Source organism: Salvelinus sp. IW2-2015, linkage group LG11 (genome assembly GCF_002910315.2).
Source record: "Salvelinus sp. IW2-2015 linkage group LG11, ASM291031v2, whole genome shotgun sequence".
In the NCBI taxonomy this organism is placed as follows: Eukaryota; Metazoa; Chordata; class Actinopteri; order Salmoniformes; family Salmonidae; genus Salvelinus; species Salvelinus sp. IW2-2015.
Genome location: NC_036851.1, coordinates 23,408,495 through 23,427,386, shown reverse-complemented (window position 1 = coordinate 23,427,386; position 18,892 = coordinate 23,408,495). Strand labels below are relative to the sequence as shown.

The window sequence follows — 18,892 nt, the reverse complement described above, 5'->3', positions numbered from 1 at the left end:
GGACAGTCTGTGGTGCAAGTGGCGTTGGTGGATGGAGCAAGACATGATGTCCCAGATGTGCTCAATTGGATTCAGGTCTGGGAACGGGCGGGCCAGTCCATAGCTCAATGCCTTCCTCTTGCAGGAACTGCTGACACACTCCAGCCACATGAGGTCTAGCATTGTCTTGCATTAGGAGGAACCCAGGGCCAACCGCACCAGCATATGGTCTCACAAGGGGTCTGAGGATCTCATCTCGGTACCTATGGCAGTCAGGCTACCTCTGGATGAGCACATGGAGGGCTGTGCGGCCCCCAAAGAATGCCACCCCACACCATGACTGACCCACCGCCAAACCGGTCATGCTGGAGGATGTTGCAGGCAGCAGAACGTTCTCCACGGCGTCTCCAGATTCTGTCACGTGCTCAGTGTGAACCTGCTTTCATCTGTGAAGAGCACAGGGCGCCAGTGGCGAATTTGCCAATCTTGGTGTTCTCTGGCAAATGCCAACGTCCTGCACGTGTTGGGCTGTAAGCACAACCCCCACCTGTGGACGTCGGGCCCTCATACCACCCTCATGGAGTCTGTTTCTGACCGTTTGAGCAGACACATGCACATTTGTGGCCTGCTGGAGGTCATTTTGCAGGGCTCGCAGTGCTCCTTCTGCTCCTTCTTGCACAAAGGCGGAGGTAGTGTCCTGTGCTGCTGGTTGTTGCCCTCCTACGGCCTCCTCCACGTCTCCTGATGTCTGGCCTGTCTCCTGGTAGCGCCTCCATGCCTGGACCACTACGCTGACAGACACAGCAAACCTTCTTGCCACAGCTCGCATTGATGTGCCATCCTGGATGAGCTGCACTACCTGAGCCACTTGTGTGGGTTGTAGACTCCGTCTCATGCTACCACTAGAGTGAAAGCACCGCCAGCATTCAAAGTGACAAAACATCAGCCAGAAAGCATAGGAAATGAGAAGGTGGTCTGTGGTCACCACCTGCAGAACCACTCCTTTATTGGGGGTGTCTTGCTAATTGCCTATAATTTCCACCTGTTGTCTATTCCATTTACACAACAGCATGTGAAATTTATTGTCAATCAGTGTTGCTTCCTAAGAGGACAGTTTGATTTCACAGAAGTGTGATTGACTTGGAGTTACATTGTGTTGTTTAAGTGTTCCCTTTATTTTTTTGAGCAGTGTAGTTGAAACATACACACTGACCAAAAAGTTATTTTGTTGGCATTTAAGCATGTCCCAATTACCAGTAAAACATAGTCAAAACATTTATTTTGTTTATGCTGTGCTGTTTTGTCTCAACCAGGATTTCATCATGCATATCAAGCAGTGAAGTGTTCACGTAAACTCTGTTTCTTGTCTGCATCGAAGTAGTGGTCCTTGTACCTAGCATTGAGCATGGTGTGACACAGTAGAGGCTCAGAATGCCACCGAATCGCTTGTTCACAGCCTCTAGTAGAGTACTTTTCCAAGTTAACCCGATGGTCTGTGTTGGCATTTTTGTTGAGCAGCGTTTCAATGCCATGACAGGGTATCACGTCTGCTGCAGACACAGTTGAGCTTATTTCTCGAGTCAGTTGTTCGAATGGAGCTTGGTGAGTTTTTCAAACACGTTCTCAAATGCCATTGAAATAAATGGCAGCAGCGGTATGAGCACATTCTTGAGCGTGCAATACAGCTTTAGTCAGTAGGAAATCCTCGTAGAACAAATGTGCTGTTGGATTCATAATGCTCATGGCGCTGACATCACTGGTCCAAATGTCAGTTGTGAAGCTAATAGCAGTGATGCCCATATCAAGTAGCTCATGGATGCTGTGTAACTCCAGTAGGGCAGCATCTGAAAAATAGCGCCTACTTGGTAGTGTGTGCCAGTGCTCGATCCAGTCGGGGAAAGCCAACATCATACACAACAGAGAACGGTTGATTGTCAAGGGCAATGAATTCCATTATCTTGGCTTTAATGGACTTCCCCTTTGAGTTGTCACCCTGAAATTTTCTTACTCTTTCAAATGACTTCTCGACTTGTTGACTGTTCGATCCACACAGCAGACATTGTGGGCTAGGTTAGGAATGCTGTGTTGCACATGTAGCGCTATATTTTTCATGGGCCATTACGTCATCTACCTACGTGTTATAGGTATGCACGTCAGCTTTGACATCGGTTTTCACATTGGTGTAAAACTAGATATCAGGCTGATGTTGGCATTTTTAGCTAATATTGGCCGATTCCGATATGTTTACCGATATCGTGCATCCCTATCAAAAGGTTTGTACCTTGGGACAGTGAAGGTGTTGACTTAAAGGTCTTACTGAGACCACTCAGGTTGCCCTGGTGGTCTGCAGTGCTGGCCTGGTCTCTTAACTGTGTCTCTCCTCTTTACTAGGAGACTGAGGGTGACCCCCTCTATGAGATCTCTATGCAGGAGGAGGTGTCGGCTCGCCTTCACTTCATCAAATTTGAAAATGCCTATATCGAAACCTGCCTGGACTTTATCAAAGACCACCTGGTCAACACTGACACCAAAGTCATCAAAGCCACCGGTGGAGGGGCTCACAAGTTTAAAGATCTCATAGAGAAGAAACTGAAACTCAGGTGAGTTTTATTTTTAAAGACCGCATGACCAGTAGAAGGTTTTGCTTATTATAATGTAGCTATTCTTTATGTTTTGATTAGGGTGGACAAGGAGGATGAAATGACATGCCTCATCAAGGGTTGCAACTTTGTGCTGAGGAATATCACCCACGAGGCCTTTGTCTATGTCAAGCATGCAGACTCTGAGTTCCGCTTCCAGAACACTCACCCTGACATCTTCCCTTACCTGCTCATCAACATCGGCTCAGGGGTGTCCATTTTCAAGGTACCAATGCCTGACTCTCCAGATCTGGTGTGACGTGGCCTATGTAGACTTACCCATTAATTCAACAATCTTTCTCTCCAAACAGGTTGAATCAGAGGATACATTTGAGCGTGTTGGAGGAAGCTCCATAGGTGGGGGGACATTCTGGGGCCTTGGAGCACTGCTCACGAAAACAAAGGTAAAACCCCTCCTCACCCCCATGTTGAGACTTCAAGCCCAATAACCTTTTTTAATTGGTCAAGCTATTCAAATTAACTTAAATTTTTATTTTCTGTTTGTTCTTGCCTATTATCTTGCCAGTTGACCTTACTGCTACTTTTTATTATCTGGAAGACTGCCCTGTGTACTTAACCTCTTTTGGGTATGTGGGATGTTAGCGTTACCTCTTCAACAGCCAGTGAAACTGCTGGGCGCCAAATTCAAATACAGAAATACTCATTATAAAAACTCAGAAAAGAAAACATATTTTACATAGGTTTAAAGATGAACGTCTTGTGAATCCAACCACGGTGTCAGATTTTTAAAATGCTTTACGGCGAAAGCATACCTTACGATTATTTGAGAACATAGCCCACTAGACAATTCATTACAAACAGTAACCAGTCAAGTAGAACAGTCAGTCAGAAATAGAGATAAAATGAATCCCTTACCTTTGATGATCTTCATATGGTTGACTCAGCAGACATTCATTTACTCAATAAGTGTTTCTTTTGTTCGTTAAGATCTCTTTATATACAAAAACCTCCGTTTTGTTTGCGTGTTTTCTTCAGTAATCCACAGGCTCAAACGCAGTCAAAACAGGAAGACAGAAAAATCCAAATTGTATCCGTAAAGTTCATAGAAACATGTCAAACGATGTTTATATTCAATCCTCAGGTTGTTTTTAGCCTAAATAATCGATAATATTTAAACCGGACAATAACGTCGTCAATTTAAAAGGTAAACAAGAATTGCTCTCTCTCTGTCGAGCGCATGAAAAAGCTCTGCGACACTTTAGCGTCCAGTCATTCCGAATGCTCTTATTCCCTCATTTTTCAGAATACCAGCCTGAAACTATTTCTAAAGACTGTTGACATCTAGTGGAAGGCATAGAAACTGCAGTTTGAGTCCTAAGTCAATGGATACTGTAATGGCATTGAATAGAAAACTACAAAACCAACAAAAAAACGACTTCCTGAATGGATTTTTTCTCAGGTTTTTGCCTGCCAAATCAGTTCGGTTATACACAGACACTATTTTAACAGTTTTGGAAACTTTAGAGTTTTCTATCCAAATCTACCAGTTATATGCATATCATATCTTCTGGGCCCGAGAAGCAGGCAGTTTAAATTGGGCATGCATTTCATCCAAAATTCCGAATGCTGCCCCCTACCCTAGTGAAGTTAAACTCTTGTTCCGAATAGGGTGGTTACAAAATAGCTATCTGGGTGAAAAGTCTTTTTAGAACTACTGTACTCCCATGACCTGCTCTCCCCTCCTACAGAGGTTTGATGAACTCCTTCAGTTGGCCTCGAAGGGGCAGCACACAAATGTTGACATGCTGGTCAAAGACATCTACGGGGGATCTTATGGGTCCTTGGGCTTGACTGGGGACCTTATTGCAAGCAGCTTTGGAAAATCTGCTACTCCTGACAAAGGTAAAGAGAAAAGAGCATTTGCAGTACTTTTACTCTTTACCCCATGACATGTTTTTCATGGTACTGTCTTAGGAGCACACTCCCTGGCATGCTATCTACTGTAATGTAGGCTACATTCCTGTTGAGCACTAACTGATTGATGACCTCTTACCCAGTTACTGTGACCTTGTCCCCTGTAGGCTGGTTGGTTATTGTTACTGTTGAGAAATGTAAACAAGGCAGCCAGCCATGGCAAAGAAATCAACTAATTCACTCTATTAGCTCATTCATGTGTATTATGTAGTGCCAATAATACCGGTCACAAACTGCCAATACATAAACCAACACTGTACGTACGTACGTACTTCAATGGGACCTGGGCTTGTTGATGAGTTATGTTTCTGGTGCTTCACTTGGCTGTATGTTGACATACCTTTACTTTTGTCTTCTCCTGAATTAGAGTTCTCTAAAGAAGACATGGCTAAGAGCCTGCTCCATATGATCAGCAATGACATTGGGCAGCTGGCCTGCCTCTATGCCCGGCTCCACAACTTGACCAGGGTATACTTTGGGGGTTTCTTCATCCGAGGACACCCTGTCACTATGCACACCATCACTTACAGCATCAACTTCTTCACCAAGGCAAGCCCCCCCACAATGTACCTCATTAACAAGCATGTCTTTCTCAATCCAGGTACATTTGATTGAGGTCTAGATTTAGCACTGACAGAACTGGATCTGATGGCAGCTGACTAATCAGGTATGGGCCTAGTTCAGAGCTTGAAAAGCAGCAATCAAATCTCAACTGCAGTATTCACACAGTAGTATGCAAATACACCTTTTATCCTGAGATACAAATTGCTTTACTCTCTTTACCAATCAGAATGACGCAAAGTGCTACAACCACAGACAGTGCACATTTGTTTTCAGGGTGCTAATAGTTTTTGGCTAACAGTAGCCTAGGCTAACGGCAACAGTGGAAGAGAAGTCTGATGTTAGCCATCATAGAAAAAGTTTTCTGGTGCGTGTTTTGCATTGATCTGTGTCAGGTCTTGTGAACCCTCTGTTGGTGCGTACCTGTAGGCTAGTCGCTATTTGAAGTGGGTAAAATGGCATACCCTTGTCAGGGCTGACTGGATGGCTATGATGGTAAAATGCCTTTTAAGTGTAAAACGCAACATATAGCCCATGGATGAGAAAATGAGCTTGAAAAAAAAAAAAAAACTTTCACAGCCACGTGACATCTGAAGCAGCAGTAGCTAACAGCGCTGTACATAAACACAACATTTTAAGGTTTGTTTTATTAAATTAAGTATTTCAAATGTCATGTCCTTGTGTGTAACAATGTAACATGGACAATTTAATTTAGAGCTTTTTCATTGTTAAAATGCCCCCCCCCCCAAAAAAAAAAGATTACTCACAAGTTTTCGAATAGTATATAGTTCGTATATCCGGATATTCGATTAACCGTGCCCCTCCCTAGTGGAGATAATAATACATACAGTGATATGACATGTTTGATTGTATTGTGCTGATAAGCTACTTTTAAATGATACAATCTGTGAGCATAATTAGTTGGAAATGGTTCTATCTGAGTCGAGTTTTATATTGTGTTTTTGCAGGGTGAAGTCCAGGCACTCTTCCTGAGGCATGAAGGCTATCTGGGGACTATTGGAGCCTTCCTTAAGGGAGCAGAGGAAGACAGTAGGTCAAGATGCTTTCATCTATGGGGTTTCTTCTTGACAGAAAGTGGCACAGGAATCCATACTTTATCACACCCTAGGTTATGTAAGGATTTTCTTCTTGATGGGAAGTTCTTTTGTCTAATTCACTGTTATTTGTTTCACTTTATCTAGATCCTAATCAGTACAGTTGGGGGGAGAACTATGCTGGGAGCTCTGGCCTGATGAGTACTTCTCCTGACCTGAACCCCATGCAACGTGCACGTAGTGGAACAGTAAGTCCATTGGAAAAGAAAACGTTAAAATACTGAAAGGTCAGCATAAGACCACCAGGGTGCGCTCATAACCCACGTTTCATATAATTTTGGTGTCATTTCATTGACCATTATAGCAATTCTCGCCACTCTCTTTCTGAGATTGTGGATTTGATATTTTCTATGGAAATGTCACCAACGCCGTCCTTTTAAAATCCACAAGCCTGGTATGAGGCATTCATTGATCTTTTCAGTCTTAACATTTTGTTTTAATTTCTTCTCTTCATATCCACAATCTCTTACCTCTGTTTACCTACTGTAACCTGTTTACCTCTTCAGTTTTCCGTAAGTACTTCTCCATGCTTTGTGTGTAGTGGTTTGATTAGGGCTATATGTTTCCTCATGATTCTGGCTTTGTAGCTACACAGCTTGCCAAACATTCACATTCACAATGGGTTAAATAAGGTTTCAGAGAGACAGCTGTGGCATTGTAACTCCTATATGCCAGCCTTTTCCTTTCACATATTTATTGCTTAACAGCCTTTGAAGTGTTGCTTTATGTAGTCATGGTTTAAACTGAGCTGTAACATGTTATAACCAACCTTATAGTCAATAGTAGTCAGGTCTGTTCACCTTATAAATTGTGCATGAAATCATACTCACTGCACGGATGTGACGGGTGTGAGGTGGTATACTATATTTCTTAATGTTGATACTGTAATGTTGATGCGTGTGTCCACTTCCCACTAACAGTGTGGAGTTTGACACATAATGCTATTCTCAGCTCACTGACCACTAGGGGGCATAGTGGAAACATATTGGAGTTTAGCTATGTTTGAAGGAGTCGTTTCACTATTATCGGGTTGTTTAGCAACAAAACCGATGCGTGTGCAACTTTGGGGCAAAACAGACTGGGTTGGCTTATGTTCAAAGGGTTATTGACAACATGTAAACTCCCTCTTCAAATTAGGGCTAATTTGAAAAGCTGTTCAGAGGACATTGTATTATTTCTTTGTACTCCCTGACGAAGGCCATGCAGCCGAAACGCGTCTGATTTTAACTTTTTTCCCATTGAACATGCCATACAAATAAAGGCATTTTAATTATATGAAGAGTGCCTTGGTCCTCCTTTTTGATAATATGTAAACTATATTTGGCCTCCAAATATTTATTGAAAACATAAATGTGCACAAGAAGCTCTTGTTTTCTCTCAAATACATCGTTACAGTTGTTGGTTAGCTAACTAATGAATTTTAGCCATATTAGCATGGATGTGTCATTACTCAAAACACCTCAAAACAAGACCTGGTATCAAGAACAAGATACAACTGGCTGAAACGAGCCGCCTATGAGTCCCCACATCAAATTGTATTGGTCACATACACATGGTTAGCAGATTTTAATGCGAGTTTTGCGAAATGCTTATGCTTCTAGTTCCGACACTGCAGTAATATCTCCCCAACAACTACCTAATACACACAAATCTAAAGGGATGGAATATGTACATGGATGAGCGATGGCCAAGCGGCATAGGCTAGATGCAGTATATACATATGAGATGAATAATGAAAGATATGTAAACATTATTCAAGTGACTAGTGAGTCTCTATGTAGGCAGCAGCTTCTGAGTTAGTGATTGCTATTTAGCAGTCTGATGGCCTTGAGATAGAAGCTGTTTTTCAGTCTCTCGGTCCCAGCTTTGATGCACCTGTACTGACCTCGCCTTCTGGGTAGTAGCGAGGTGAACAGGCGGTGGCTCGGATGGTTGTTGTCCTTGATGATCTTTTTGGCCTTCCTGTGACATCGGGTGCTGTAGGTGTCCTGGAGGGCAGGTAGTTTGCCCCTAGTAATGCGTTGTGCAGACCGCACCTACCTTTGGAGAGCCTTGAGTTGCCGTACCAAGTGGTAATATAGCCTGACAGGATGCTCTCAATTGTGCATCTGTAAAAGTTTGTCAGGGTTTTTAGGTGACAATATGCATTTCTTCAGCCTCCTGAGGTTGAGAGGTGCTGTTGCACCTTCACCACACTGTCTGTGTGGGTGGACCTTTTCAGTTTGTCTGTGTACGCCGAGGAACTTGAAGCTTTCCACCTTCTCCACTACTGTCCCTTCGATGTGGATAGGGGGGTGCTCCCTCTGCTGTTTCCTGAAGGCCACGATCATCTCCTTTGTTTTGTTGACGTTGAGAGGTTGTTTTCCTCACACCACAATCAGTGCCCTCACCTTCCTGTAGGCTGTCTCGTTGTTGTTGGTAATCAAGCCCACTACTGTTGTGTCGTCTGCAACCTTGATGATTGAGTTGGAGGTGTGCATGGCCACGCAGTCATGGGTGAACAGGGAGTACAGGAGGGGGCTGAGCACGCACCCTTGTGGGGCCCCAGTTTTGAGGGTCAGCGAAGTGGCAATGTTTCTTACCTTCACCACCTGGGGGCGGCCCGTCAAAGTCCAGGACCCAATTACACAGGGCTGGGTTGTGACCCAGGGCCTCCAGCTTAATGATGAGCTTGGAGGGTACCATGGTGTTGAATGCTGAGCTGTAGTCAATGAACAGCATTCTTACATAGGTATTCCTCTTGTCCAGATGGTATAGGGCAGTGTGATAGCGATTGCATCGTCTGGACCTGTTGGGGTGGTATGCAAACTGAAGTGGGTCTAGGGTGGCAGGTAAGGTAGAGGTGATATGATCCTCGACTAGTCTCTCAAAGCACTTCATGATGCCAGAGGTGAGTGCTACGGGGCTATAGTCATTTAGTTCAGTTATCTTTGCCTTGGTTACAGAAACAATGTTGGCCATCTTGAAGCATGTGGAGACAGCTGACTATATGTCTGTAAACAAACCCGCCAGCTGGTCTGCACATGCGGCTAGGGATGTTGTCTGGGTCAAGAGCCTTGCGTGGGTTAAAAAGTTTAAATGTCTTACTCACATCGACCATGGAAAATGAGGGGGGGGGCGCACTCCTAGTTAGCGGGCCGCGTCGGTATCACTGTATTATCCTCAAAGCGGCAAAGAAGGTGTTTAGTTTGTCTGGAAATAATACGTTGGTGTCCGTGACGTGGCTGGTTTTCTTTTTGTGGTCCGTAATTGCCTGTAGACCCTTCCACATTCGTCTCTGAGCCGTTGAATTGCGACTCCGCTTTGTCCCTATACCAACATTTTTTTTGTTTTCCTTGCGGAGGGATTAACTATACTGTTTATATTCGGCCATGTTCCCAGTCCTTTTTCCATGGCTGAATGCGGTGGTTCGCGCTTTCAGTTTTGCACGAATGCCGCCATTCTTCCATGTATTTTGGTGAGGGTAGGTTTTAAGTCACAGTGGGATACATCTCCAATGCACCTCCTTATAAACTCTCAGAGTCAGCGTAAACAGTTGAAGTCGGAAGTTTACATACACTTAGGTTGGAGTCGTTAACTCGTTTTTCAACCACACACCAAATTTCTTGTTAACAAATTATAGTTTTGGCAAGTTGTTTGGACATCTACTTTGTGCATGACAAGTTATTTTTCCAACAATTGTTTACAGACAGATTATTTCACTTATAATTCACTGTATCACAATTCCAGTGGGTCAGAAGTTTACATACACTAAGTTGACTGTGCCTTTTAAACAGCTTGGAAAATTCCTGAAAATGTCATGGATTTAGAAGCTTCTGATAGGCTAATTGACACAATTTGAGTCAATTGGAGGTGTACCTGTGGATGTATTTCAAGGCCTACCTTCAAACTCAGTCCTTCTTTGCTTGACATCATGGGAAAATCTAAAGAAATTAGCCAAGACCTCAGAAATTGTAGACCTCCATAAGTCTGGTTCATCCTTTGGAGCAATTTCCAAATACCTGAAGTTACCACGTTCATCTGTACAAACAATAGTACGCAAGTATAAACACCATGGGACCACGCAGCAGTCATACCGCTCAGGAAGAAGATGGGTTCTGTCTCCTGGAGATGAACGTACTTTGGTGTGAAAATCAATCCCAGAACAACAGCAAAGAACCTTGTGAAGATGCTGGAGGAAACGGGTCCAAATGTATCTATATCCACAGTAAAACGAGTCCTGTATCGACATAACCTGAAAGGCCGCTCAGCAAGAAAGAAGCCACTGCTCCAAAACCTCAATAAAAAAGCCAGACTACGGTTTGCAACTACACATGGGACCAAAGATTGTACTTTTTGGATAGAACTGTTTGGCCATAATGACCATTGTTATGTTTGGAGGAAAAAGGGGGAGGCTTGCAAGCCGAAGAACACCATCCCAACCGTGAAGCACAGGGGTGGCAGCATCAGGTTGTGGGGGTGCTTTGCTGCAGGACGGACTGGTGCGCTTCACAAAACAGATTGCATCATGAGGAAGGAAAATAATGTGGATATATTGAAGCAACATCTCAAGACGTCAGTCAGGAAGTTGACAATGACCCCAAGCATACTTCCAAAGTTGTGGCAAAATGGCTTAAGGACAACAAAGTCAAGGTATTGGAGTGGCCATCACAAAGCCCTGACCTCACACTTATAGAAAATTGGTGGGCAGAACTGAAGAAGTGTGTGTGTGTGAGCAAGGAGGCCTACAAACCTGACTCAGTTACACCAGCTCTGTCAGGAGGAATAGGCCAAAATTCACCCAACTTATTGTGGGAAGCTTGTGGAAGGCTACCCAAAACGTTTGACCCAAGTTAAACAATTTAAAGGCAAGGCTACCAAATACTAACTGAGTGTATGTAAACTTCTGACCCACTGGGAATGTGATGAAAGAAATAAAACCTGAAATAAATCATTCTCTCTACTATTATTCTGACATTTCACATTCTTAAAATAAAGTGGTGATCCTAACTGACCTAAAACAATTTTTTTACTAGGATTAAATGTCAGGAGTTGTGAAACTGAGTTTAAATGTATTTGGCTAAGGTGTATGTAAACTTCCGACTTCAGCTGTAGATCGATGTTATTCTCTGAGGCTACCCGGAATATTTCCCAGTCCTCGTGATCAAAACAATCTGGAAGCGTGGATTACAATTGGTCAGAACAGCGTTGAATGTTATAGTCAGGGTACATCTTGTTTGAGTTTCTGCCTATAGGACTGTAGGAGCAAGGTGGAGTCCGACCACGGCAGCTTCTTGTCATTGTTGCTGGCTATCTGACCATTCAAAATCATAACACATAGCCTTTTACCCCTGCGATGTGCAAGCATCATTTCTCTGACGTTATCAGGCCACCCGTCTAAGTGTGCATGAATGCATTAGCCTTGCATTATGTACAGTGCTCAGTGTGTCTCCTCTTCGGCTTCAGTTTGACATGTTGGAGATGGACCGTCTGGAAAGGCAGCTGGTGAATCTGCCCCTGCTGCAGGACCCGTCCTCCTACATCCCAGACACAGTGGACCTCTCAGAGGACGCCCTTGCACGGGAGTACTGGCTCTACTGCTTCGAGGAGGCCCTGGATGGGGTAAGAGGCAGAGAACCTGCCACTGGTCTATTAATCAATATACACACATTGCATGATGCATTGACAGGGAGTCCTTATCCTGGTCACTTTTGAAACAGCTGATCTGGGCGATGTGCTTTGGATAGGTGGTGAAGAGAGCTGTTGCCAGCCAGCCTGATCTTCCAGAGGCTGCTGAACGAGCAGAGAAGTTCCGTCACAAGTACCAGCACAAGCTTCAGACCCTCCGCCACCAGCCTTTGTAAGGGGAGCCACAGGATCTGAATGCCACAGCTGCAGATGGTTTAACAGCCTTTGAAATCTAACTAGAGCATAACACAGTTTCTTGATAATTTATAGATGCTTGTCTCCAAAGGCCTCTTATTAGTGGATGAGTGACTCTTGTAGATGACGTCTCACTGTTCCCTCAACAATCTGTATGTGTTTATCTGCTAATGTAGAGTACTTCTCTTCTCACCTCTAGTGCTTATGGATCCCTCACTGTCAGAAGTCTGTTAGACACAAGAGAACACTGTTTAAACGAGTTCAACTTCCCTGACCCATACTCAAAGGTTTGAGTGGATTCTATAGCTCTCTCCTATAAAACTATTCTTCTCTATTGTTCACTGTTCCAATAAATGTTCTAATGCTACTCTTTTTCTGGAATTGATTTACCTTGAATGTTGGGTAGTTCATCTGATGAAGCTTTCAAGTGTCMTCTTGTGTGCCTTTTAATGTAATTTCATGTCCACTTGCCTTGATTAGCTTGATTTGCTAATGTTGTAGATCATCAGTGAGAAGTGGGAGGAAGCTGTTGTCTCAGTGCTGTGTTTCCATCCCTCCCACAGATCAAACAGGGGGAGAACGACATGGCCCTCAAGTACTTCCAGAAGGCAGTCAAGTCCCTGGAGGAGCTGAGCTGGGAGCAGAGGCAGTTTGCCCTGGTCAGGGGCCTCCTGGCTGGGAACGTCTTCGATTGGGGAGCCAAGGCTGTATCCGAGTGAGTCTTAATGAGGCAGCACTCTGTGCACTCCTAAACTTGGGACTTTAAAGGATATTATTAGGACTAAAATTCTGGTCATATACAGTGCATTAGGAAGGTTTTCTGACCCCTTGACTTTTCCCACTTTGTTACATTACAGCCTTATTCTAAAACAGATTACATTTTTTTCCTCAAATCTACACACAATATCCCATAATGACAAAGCAAAAACAGGTTTAGAAATGTTTGCAAATGTATTAAAAATAAAAACTGAAATCACATTTACATAAGTATTCAGACCCTTTACTCAGTACTTTGTTGAAGCACCTTTGGCCATGATAACAACATCGAGTCTTCTTTGGTGTGACGCTACAAGCTTGGCACACCTGTATTTGGGGAGTTTCTCCCATTCTTCTCTGCAGATCCCCTCAAGCTCTGTCAGGTAGGCTGGGGAGCGTCGCTGCACAGCTTTCTTCAGGAGAGATGTTCGATCGGGTTGAAGTCCGGGCTCTGGCTGAGCCCCTCAAGGACATTCAGAGACTTGTCCCGAAGCACAATTGATTGGATTCCACCTGTGGAAAATGTTATTGATTGGACATGATTTGGAAAGGTACACCTGGTTATATAAGCTCCCACAGGTGACAGTGCATGTCAGAGCAAAAACCAAACCATGAGGTTGAAGGAATTGTCCGTAGAGTTACGAGACAGGATTATGTCGAAGGGACAGATCTGGGGAMGKGTACMAAAACATTTCTTCATCATTGAAAGACCCCAAGAACACAGTGGCCTTCATCATTCTTAAATTGAAGAAGWTTGGAACCACCAAGACTCTTCGTAGAGCTGACCGCCCGGCCAAACTGAGCAATCGAGGGAGAAGGGACTTGATAAGAGAGGTAACCGAGAACCCGATGGTCACTCTGACAAAGCTCCAGAGTTCCTCTGTGGAGATGGGAGAACCTTCCAGAAGGACAACCATCTCTGCAGAACTCCACCAATCAGGCCTTTATGGTAGAGTGGCCAGATGGAAGCCACTCTTCAGTGAAATGCACATGACAGCCCGCTTGGAATTTGCTAAAAGGCACCTAAAGACTCTCAGACAATGAGAAACAAGATTCTCTGGTCTTATGAAACCAAGGTTGAATTCTTTGGTCTGAATGCCAAGCGTCACATCTGACATCTGGAGGAAACCTGGCACCATCCCTAAGATGAAGCATGGTGGTGGCAGCATCATGCTGTGGGGATGTTTTTCACTGGCAGGGACTGGGAGACTAGTCAGGATCGAGGGAAAGATGAATGTAGAAAGTACGGAGATCCTAAATGAAAACCTGCTCCAGAGCACGCAGGATCTTAGACTGGGGCGAAGGTACACCTTTTAAACAGGATACTGACCCTAAGCCCACAGCCAAGACAACGCAGGAGTGGCTTCGGGACAAGTCTCTGAATGTCCTTGAGTGGCCCAGCCAGAGCCCGGACTTGAACCCGATCGAACATCTCTGGAGAGACTTGAAAATAGCTGTGCAGTGACGCTCCTCGTCCAACTTGACAGGGCTTGAGAGGATCTGCATAGAAGAATGGGAGAAACTCCCCAAATACAGGTGTGCCAAACTTGTAGCATCATACTCAAGGCTGTAATCACTGCCAAAGGTTCTTCAACAAAGCACTGAGTAAAGGGTCTGAATACTTATTTAAATGTGATATTTCAGGGTTTTATTTTTACTACATTTCTAAAAACCTGTTTTTGCTTTGTCATTAAGGGGTATTGTGTGTAGATTGATGAGGAAAAAACGATTGAATTAATTTTAGAATAAAGCTGTAATGTCCGAATACTTTCCGAATGTTCTGTGTATGTATGTTTGTACACACAGTAGCAGTCAAACGTTTGGACACCTACTCATTTCAGGGTTTCTTTATTTTTACTATTTTCTACATTGTAGAATAATAGTGAAGACATCAACACTATGAAATAACTCGTATGGAATCATGTAGTAACCAAAAAAGTGTTAAAACAAATCAAATAATATATTTTATATTTGAGATTCTTCAAAGCAGCCACCTTTTGCCTTGACAGCTTTGCACACTCTTGGCATTCTATCAAGCAGGAATGCATTTCAATTAACAGGTGTGCCTTAAGTTAATTTGAGGAATTTCTTTCCTTAATGCATTTGAGACAATCAGTTATGAAAAGGTAGGGGTGGTATACAGAAGATAGCCCTATTTGGTAGAAGACCCAAGTCCATATTATGGCAAGAACAGCTCAAATAAGCAAAAGAAACGACAGTCCATTGTTCAATCTGGAAAATTTCAAGAACTTTTTAAAGTTTCTACAAGTGCAGTCGCAAAAACCATCAAGCGCTATGATGTAACTGGCTCTCATGAGGACCGCCACAGGTAAGGAAGACCCAGAGTTACCTTTGCTGCAGAGGATAAGTTCATTAGTTAGCTGCATCTCAGATAGCAGTCCAAATAAATGCTTCAGAGTTCCAGTAACAGACACATCTCAATATCAACTGTTCAGCGGAGACTGCGTGAATCAGGCATTCATCGTCGAATTGCTTCAAAGAAACCACTACTAAAAGAYATCAGTAAGAAGAAGAGACTTGCTTGGGCCAAGAAACACGAGCAATGCATATTAGACCAGTGGAAATCTGTCCTTTGGTCCAAATTTTGTATTTTTGGTTCCAACTGCCGTGTCTTTTGTAAGTTGAACGGATGATCTCCGCATGTGTGATTCCCACCGTGAAGCATGGAGGAGGAGGTGTGGGGGTGCTTTGCTGGTGACACTGCCAGGGATTTATTTAGAATTTAAGGCACACTTTACCATCATGGCTACCACAGCATTCTGCAGCGATACACCATCTGGTTTGGGCTTAGTGGGACTATCATTTATTTTTCAACAGGACAATTATCCAACAAACCTCCAGGCTGTGTAAAGGCTATTTGACCAAGAAGGAGAGTGATGGAGTGCTACATCAGATGACCTGGCATCCACAATCACCTGACCTCAACCCAATTGAGATGGTTTGGTATGTGTTGGACCGCAGAGTGAAGGAAAATCAGCCAACAAGTGCTCAACATATGTGGGAACTCCTTCAAGACTTGGAAAAACATTCCTCATGAAGCTGGTTGAATGGCAAGTGTGCAAAGCTGTCAAGGCAAAGGGTGCCTACTTTGAAGAATCTCAAATATAAAATATATTTTGATTTAAAACTTTTTTGGTTACTATGTGATTCTAGATGTGTTATTTCATAGTTTTGATGTCTTCGCTGTTATTCTACAATGTAGAAATAAAGAAAAACCCTTGAAGGAGTAGGTGTGTCAACTTTCATCTGGTACTGTATATTTCAATTTTCTTGAAAATATTGTGTTTTTAGATGAGCAAAGAATGTCGCTCATGCTCACGTTTTCACTTGTAATAGTGTTCTGGAGTCTGATCCGGAGTTTGGCTTTGAACATGCAAAACTGCAGTTGGAAGGTATGCCCCTATTGGGTAAACATGTGTTTTTATATGGGTCCTGCATTTTATACTGCTGCTGCAACCTATACAGGCTACTTAATTATAGTCCCTTTTTCTCCATAGAGCGGCCGTGGCTTGTGGATGCCTATGACCAATGGCTCGAGAGACTGAAGGTAAGAATTTAAATGGTTTCCTGATGTCGAAGTGTTTCAAAGTTATTATAGTAGCTGCATTTGGTTTATGGGCCACATCCTAACTTAAGATCCACAGAAGTTGTGTGCCTGGATCTCAAGTTAGGATTTTGCACAAAGATGTATATGACTTGATGCTGTGGAACAGTAATTGAATACCATGCCTGCTGGCTTTCTTTTCCAGGGCCCACCTCATAAGTGTGCATTGTTTTTCGTAGATAATAGTGGAATAGACATCATACTTGGAGTGTTCCCATTTGTCAGAGAGCTTCTCTGCAGGGGAACAGAGGTAAGAAGCTACACAGTCCTTCCCCTCATCTGAAAAGCTGTCACTTGTACCACCCCTTCAAATATACACAGGGTTTAATAAAACAGTATGAACGCAGCAAGATTTCCTTTTTTTTTCTTTGACCCCCTGCTATGTTTTCCAGGTTGTCCTTGCCAGCAACTCTAGCCCAGCTCTGAATGATGTAACAAACAGTGAGCTGCAGATCTTGACTGAAAGAATAGCTGCAATGGATTTAGTCATACAGTGAGTGTTTAAGTCTTTTGGCACTGCATTTATGGATGTTAAAGATAGGATAGTAATGATACGTTTTTTTGTTTTCCTATACCAGCATGTTAATGTCCATTTAATTTGTTTTGCAGGTCTGCTGTGAAGGAGGACAGGCTGACGCTAGTCCAGAGTGGCTCTAGCTCTCCTTGCTTAGACTTGAGGTCTGTTTTATTTCTTAAGCGTTCATTATATTTCAATGTAACATACCTTTGTTAACTATGTTTAAAAACATAACCTGAAGCAACATTTTTAAGTTTCTTTATTAATTTCTCTTAACTTAAAAATTTAAGGTAAATCCTCCCAAATGTGTGTTATTTTCTCTCCCCACCACAGCCGCCTTGACAAGGTGTTGGCTGGGGTTGTGCGAGAGCGCCATGTAGACCTGGTGATCATCGAGGGCATGGGCCGGGCCATCCACACCAACTATTACGCCATATTGAGCTGCGAGAGCCTCAAAATGGCTGTCATCAAGAACTCCTGGCTGGCTGACCGGCTGGGGGGCAAGCTCTTCAGTGTGGTCTTCAAGTATGAGGTGCCACCAGGCCACAAAACCACCACCCTGGATCATGTTCCAGTGACGCCTTCATAATTTCTCTCTTTTGAAGTCTGATCATGGGACAGGCTGAACTGGTTGAGGTACTAGTTAGAGAGGTTCAGTTGGCTGTAATGGGGTTGATTTGACCACCTCATGATTGACATGCTGGTTGTACAGGGAGGTGTTAAGATAATCATTGGACTTGGGTTGTTTTGAAAACTTAGTGGGTTATTTTAGCAAGAGTGTCAAAGCAGAGTATAACATTGCTTTGTAACACCAGAATATTTAAATGTCTTTATTTTTTGAATATACAGCCATACTTTGCACCATGTTGTGTGTTCTTGTAGATCACAGCCTAAATTATAGTTAAGGTATCAGAACAGACAACGGTAGTCAGTGGTAGAGGTGTGCACTCTTTGCAGATTGACTGTCAATGCTGGTGAGATACTCTACTGAGTGCATTTATAGACAGGTTATCATCAGTACCCTGCTGTTTACACACAGCATCCCAATGGTTACCATGACAACGTGTCCCTTTCAGTGGTGGAGATGCTTTGTGTGTGGCTTGCTACCAGGGTAATTACAGCAATCTGTGGCGAAGCAACATAAAAATATGGTAAATGTGCCTTGAGGTTGGAGTGATGAAAAGCATAGCTTGTTCAAAATGCAACCAACCTGGTTTAATTTCTGGTGTAGGGAAAGCATGGACGTTTGTTACCTTGGGCTACATGAGTGTCTTTTCTTTGATTACAGGATTTGCCTCCTTTCATCACTGCCACTGGGTGAATTGAGATTATTTACTTAATTGTGTGATGATCATTGCCTGAGAAGCTAAAATGTTGCTACTGGGAATTTGTTTGAAAAGAGTGGATAATAGCACTTTATTGATGGGATTAAAATTATTCTTAAAATTCCAGAAGGTGGCAGTATTTTACTGTGAAATATGTTCCTAACAACCCAAATTAAATGTGAAGTATATTTTGTTCAATGGACGTTTTGAAAGTGTGTTGTGTCAAACTCAATGTGTATTTCAGGTAATTTTTATTGCAAATGTTTAAGCCATCTTTGTGTCATCATTTTCTGGTAGCCTTAGTAAATTAGGTCTGCTTCCAAACAACTAAAACATTGAAGTTTTCAAACAGTAGGCTAACCACTGTCATTAACAAAAATGTTGTGTAAAAGGGATCTATTTTCAATTCTTAAAATAGTTTAAACTAAATTGGAGGTGACAAAGTATTTGATGGTTAATTAATTGACTTACTGATGACACTCATTCATACTATCTTTATCAAACCAGGTGTCTGAAATGGAGGTTGAGGTCTTGCTGTCCAAATGTTTCCATGGCTTTTTGCTTAACCTGTGAACTCA

The 18,892-nt window shown here is 43.0% G+C and overlaps 1 protein-coding gene across 1 annotated transcript in view; it reads left to right on the top strand.

Annotated features, from left to right (window-relative positions):
• The window catches only part of LOC111970000 (4'-phosphopantetheine phosphatase), a 28,708-nt gene extending 10,464 nt beyond the window's left edge, over window positions 1-18,244 (top strand). The window contains exons 3-19 of the mRNA XM_023996472.2: window positions 2,371-2,579; window positions 2,661-2,844; window positions 2,930-3,022; window positions 4,328-4,481; window positions 4,921-5,102; window positions 6,083-6,164; window positions 6,317-6,417; window positions 11,675-11,830; window positions 11,956-12,068; window positions 12,291-12,378; window positions 12,655-12,806; window positions 16,205-16,260; window positions 16,366-16,415; window positions 16,618-16,722; window positions 16,865-16,965; window positions 17,082-17,150; window positions 17,323-18,244. Coding sequence (XP_023852240.1) covers window positions 2,371-2,579; window positions 2,661-2,844; window positions 2,930-3,022; window positions 4,328-4,481; window positions 4,921-5,102; window positions 6,083-6,164; window positions 6,317-6,417; window positions 11,675-11,830; window positions 11,956-12,068; window positions 12,291-12,378; window positions 12,655-12,806; window positions 16,205-16,260; window positions 16,366-16,415; window positions 16,618-16,722; window positions 16,865-16,965; window positions 17,082-17,150; window positions 17,323-17,578 — 2,151 coding nt within the window. The 3' untranslated portion in view covers window positions 17,579-18,244. The remainder of the gene's footprint in view (window positions 1-2,370; window positions 2,580-2,660; window positions 2,845-2,929; window positions 3,023-4,327; window positions 4,482-4,920; window positions 5,103-6,082; window positions 6,165-6,316; window positions 6,418-11,674; window positions 11,831-11,955; window positions 12,069-12,290; window positions 12,379-12,654; window positions 12,807-16,204; window positions 16,261-16,365; window positions 16,416-16,617; window positions 16,723-16,864; window positions 16,966-17,081; window positions 17,151-17,322) is intronic.
• Window positions 18,245-18,892: the final 648 nt, after the last annotated feature.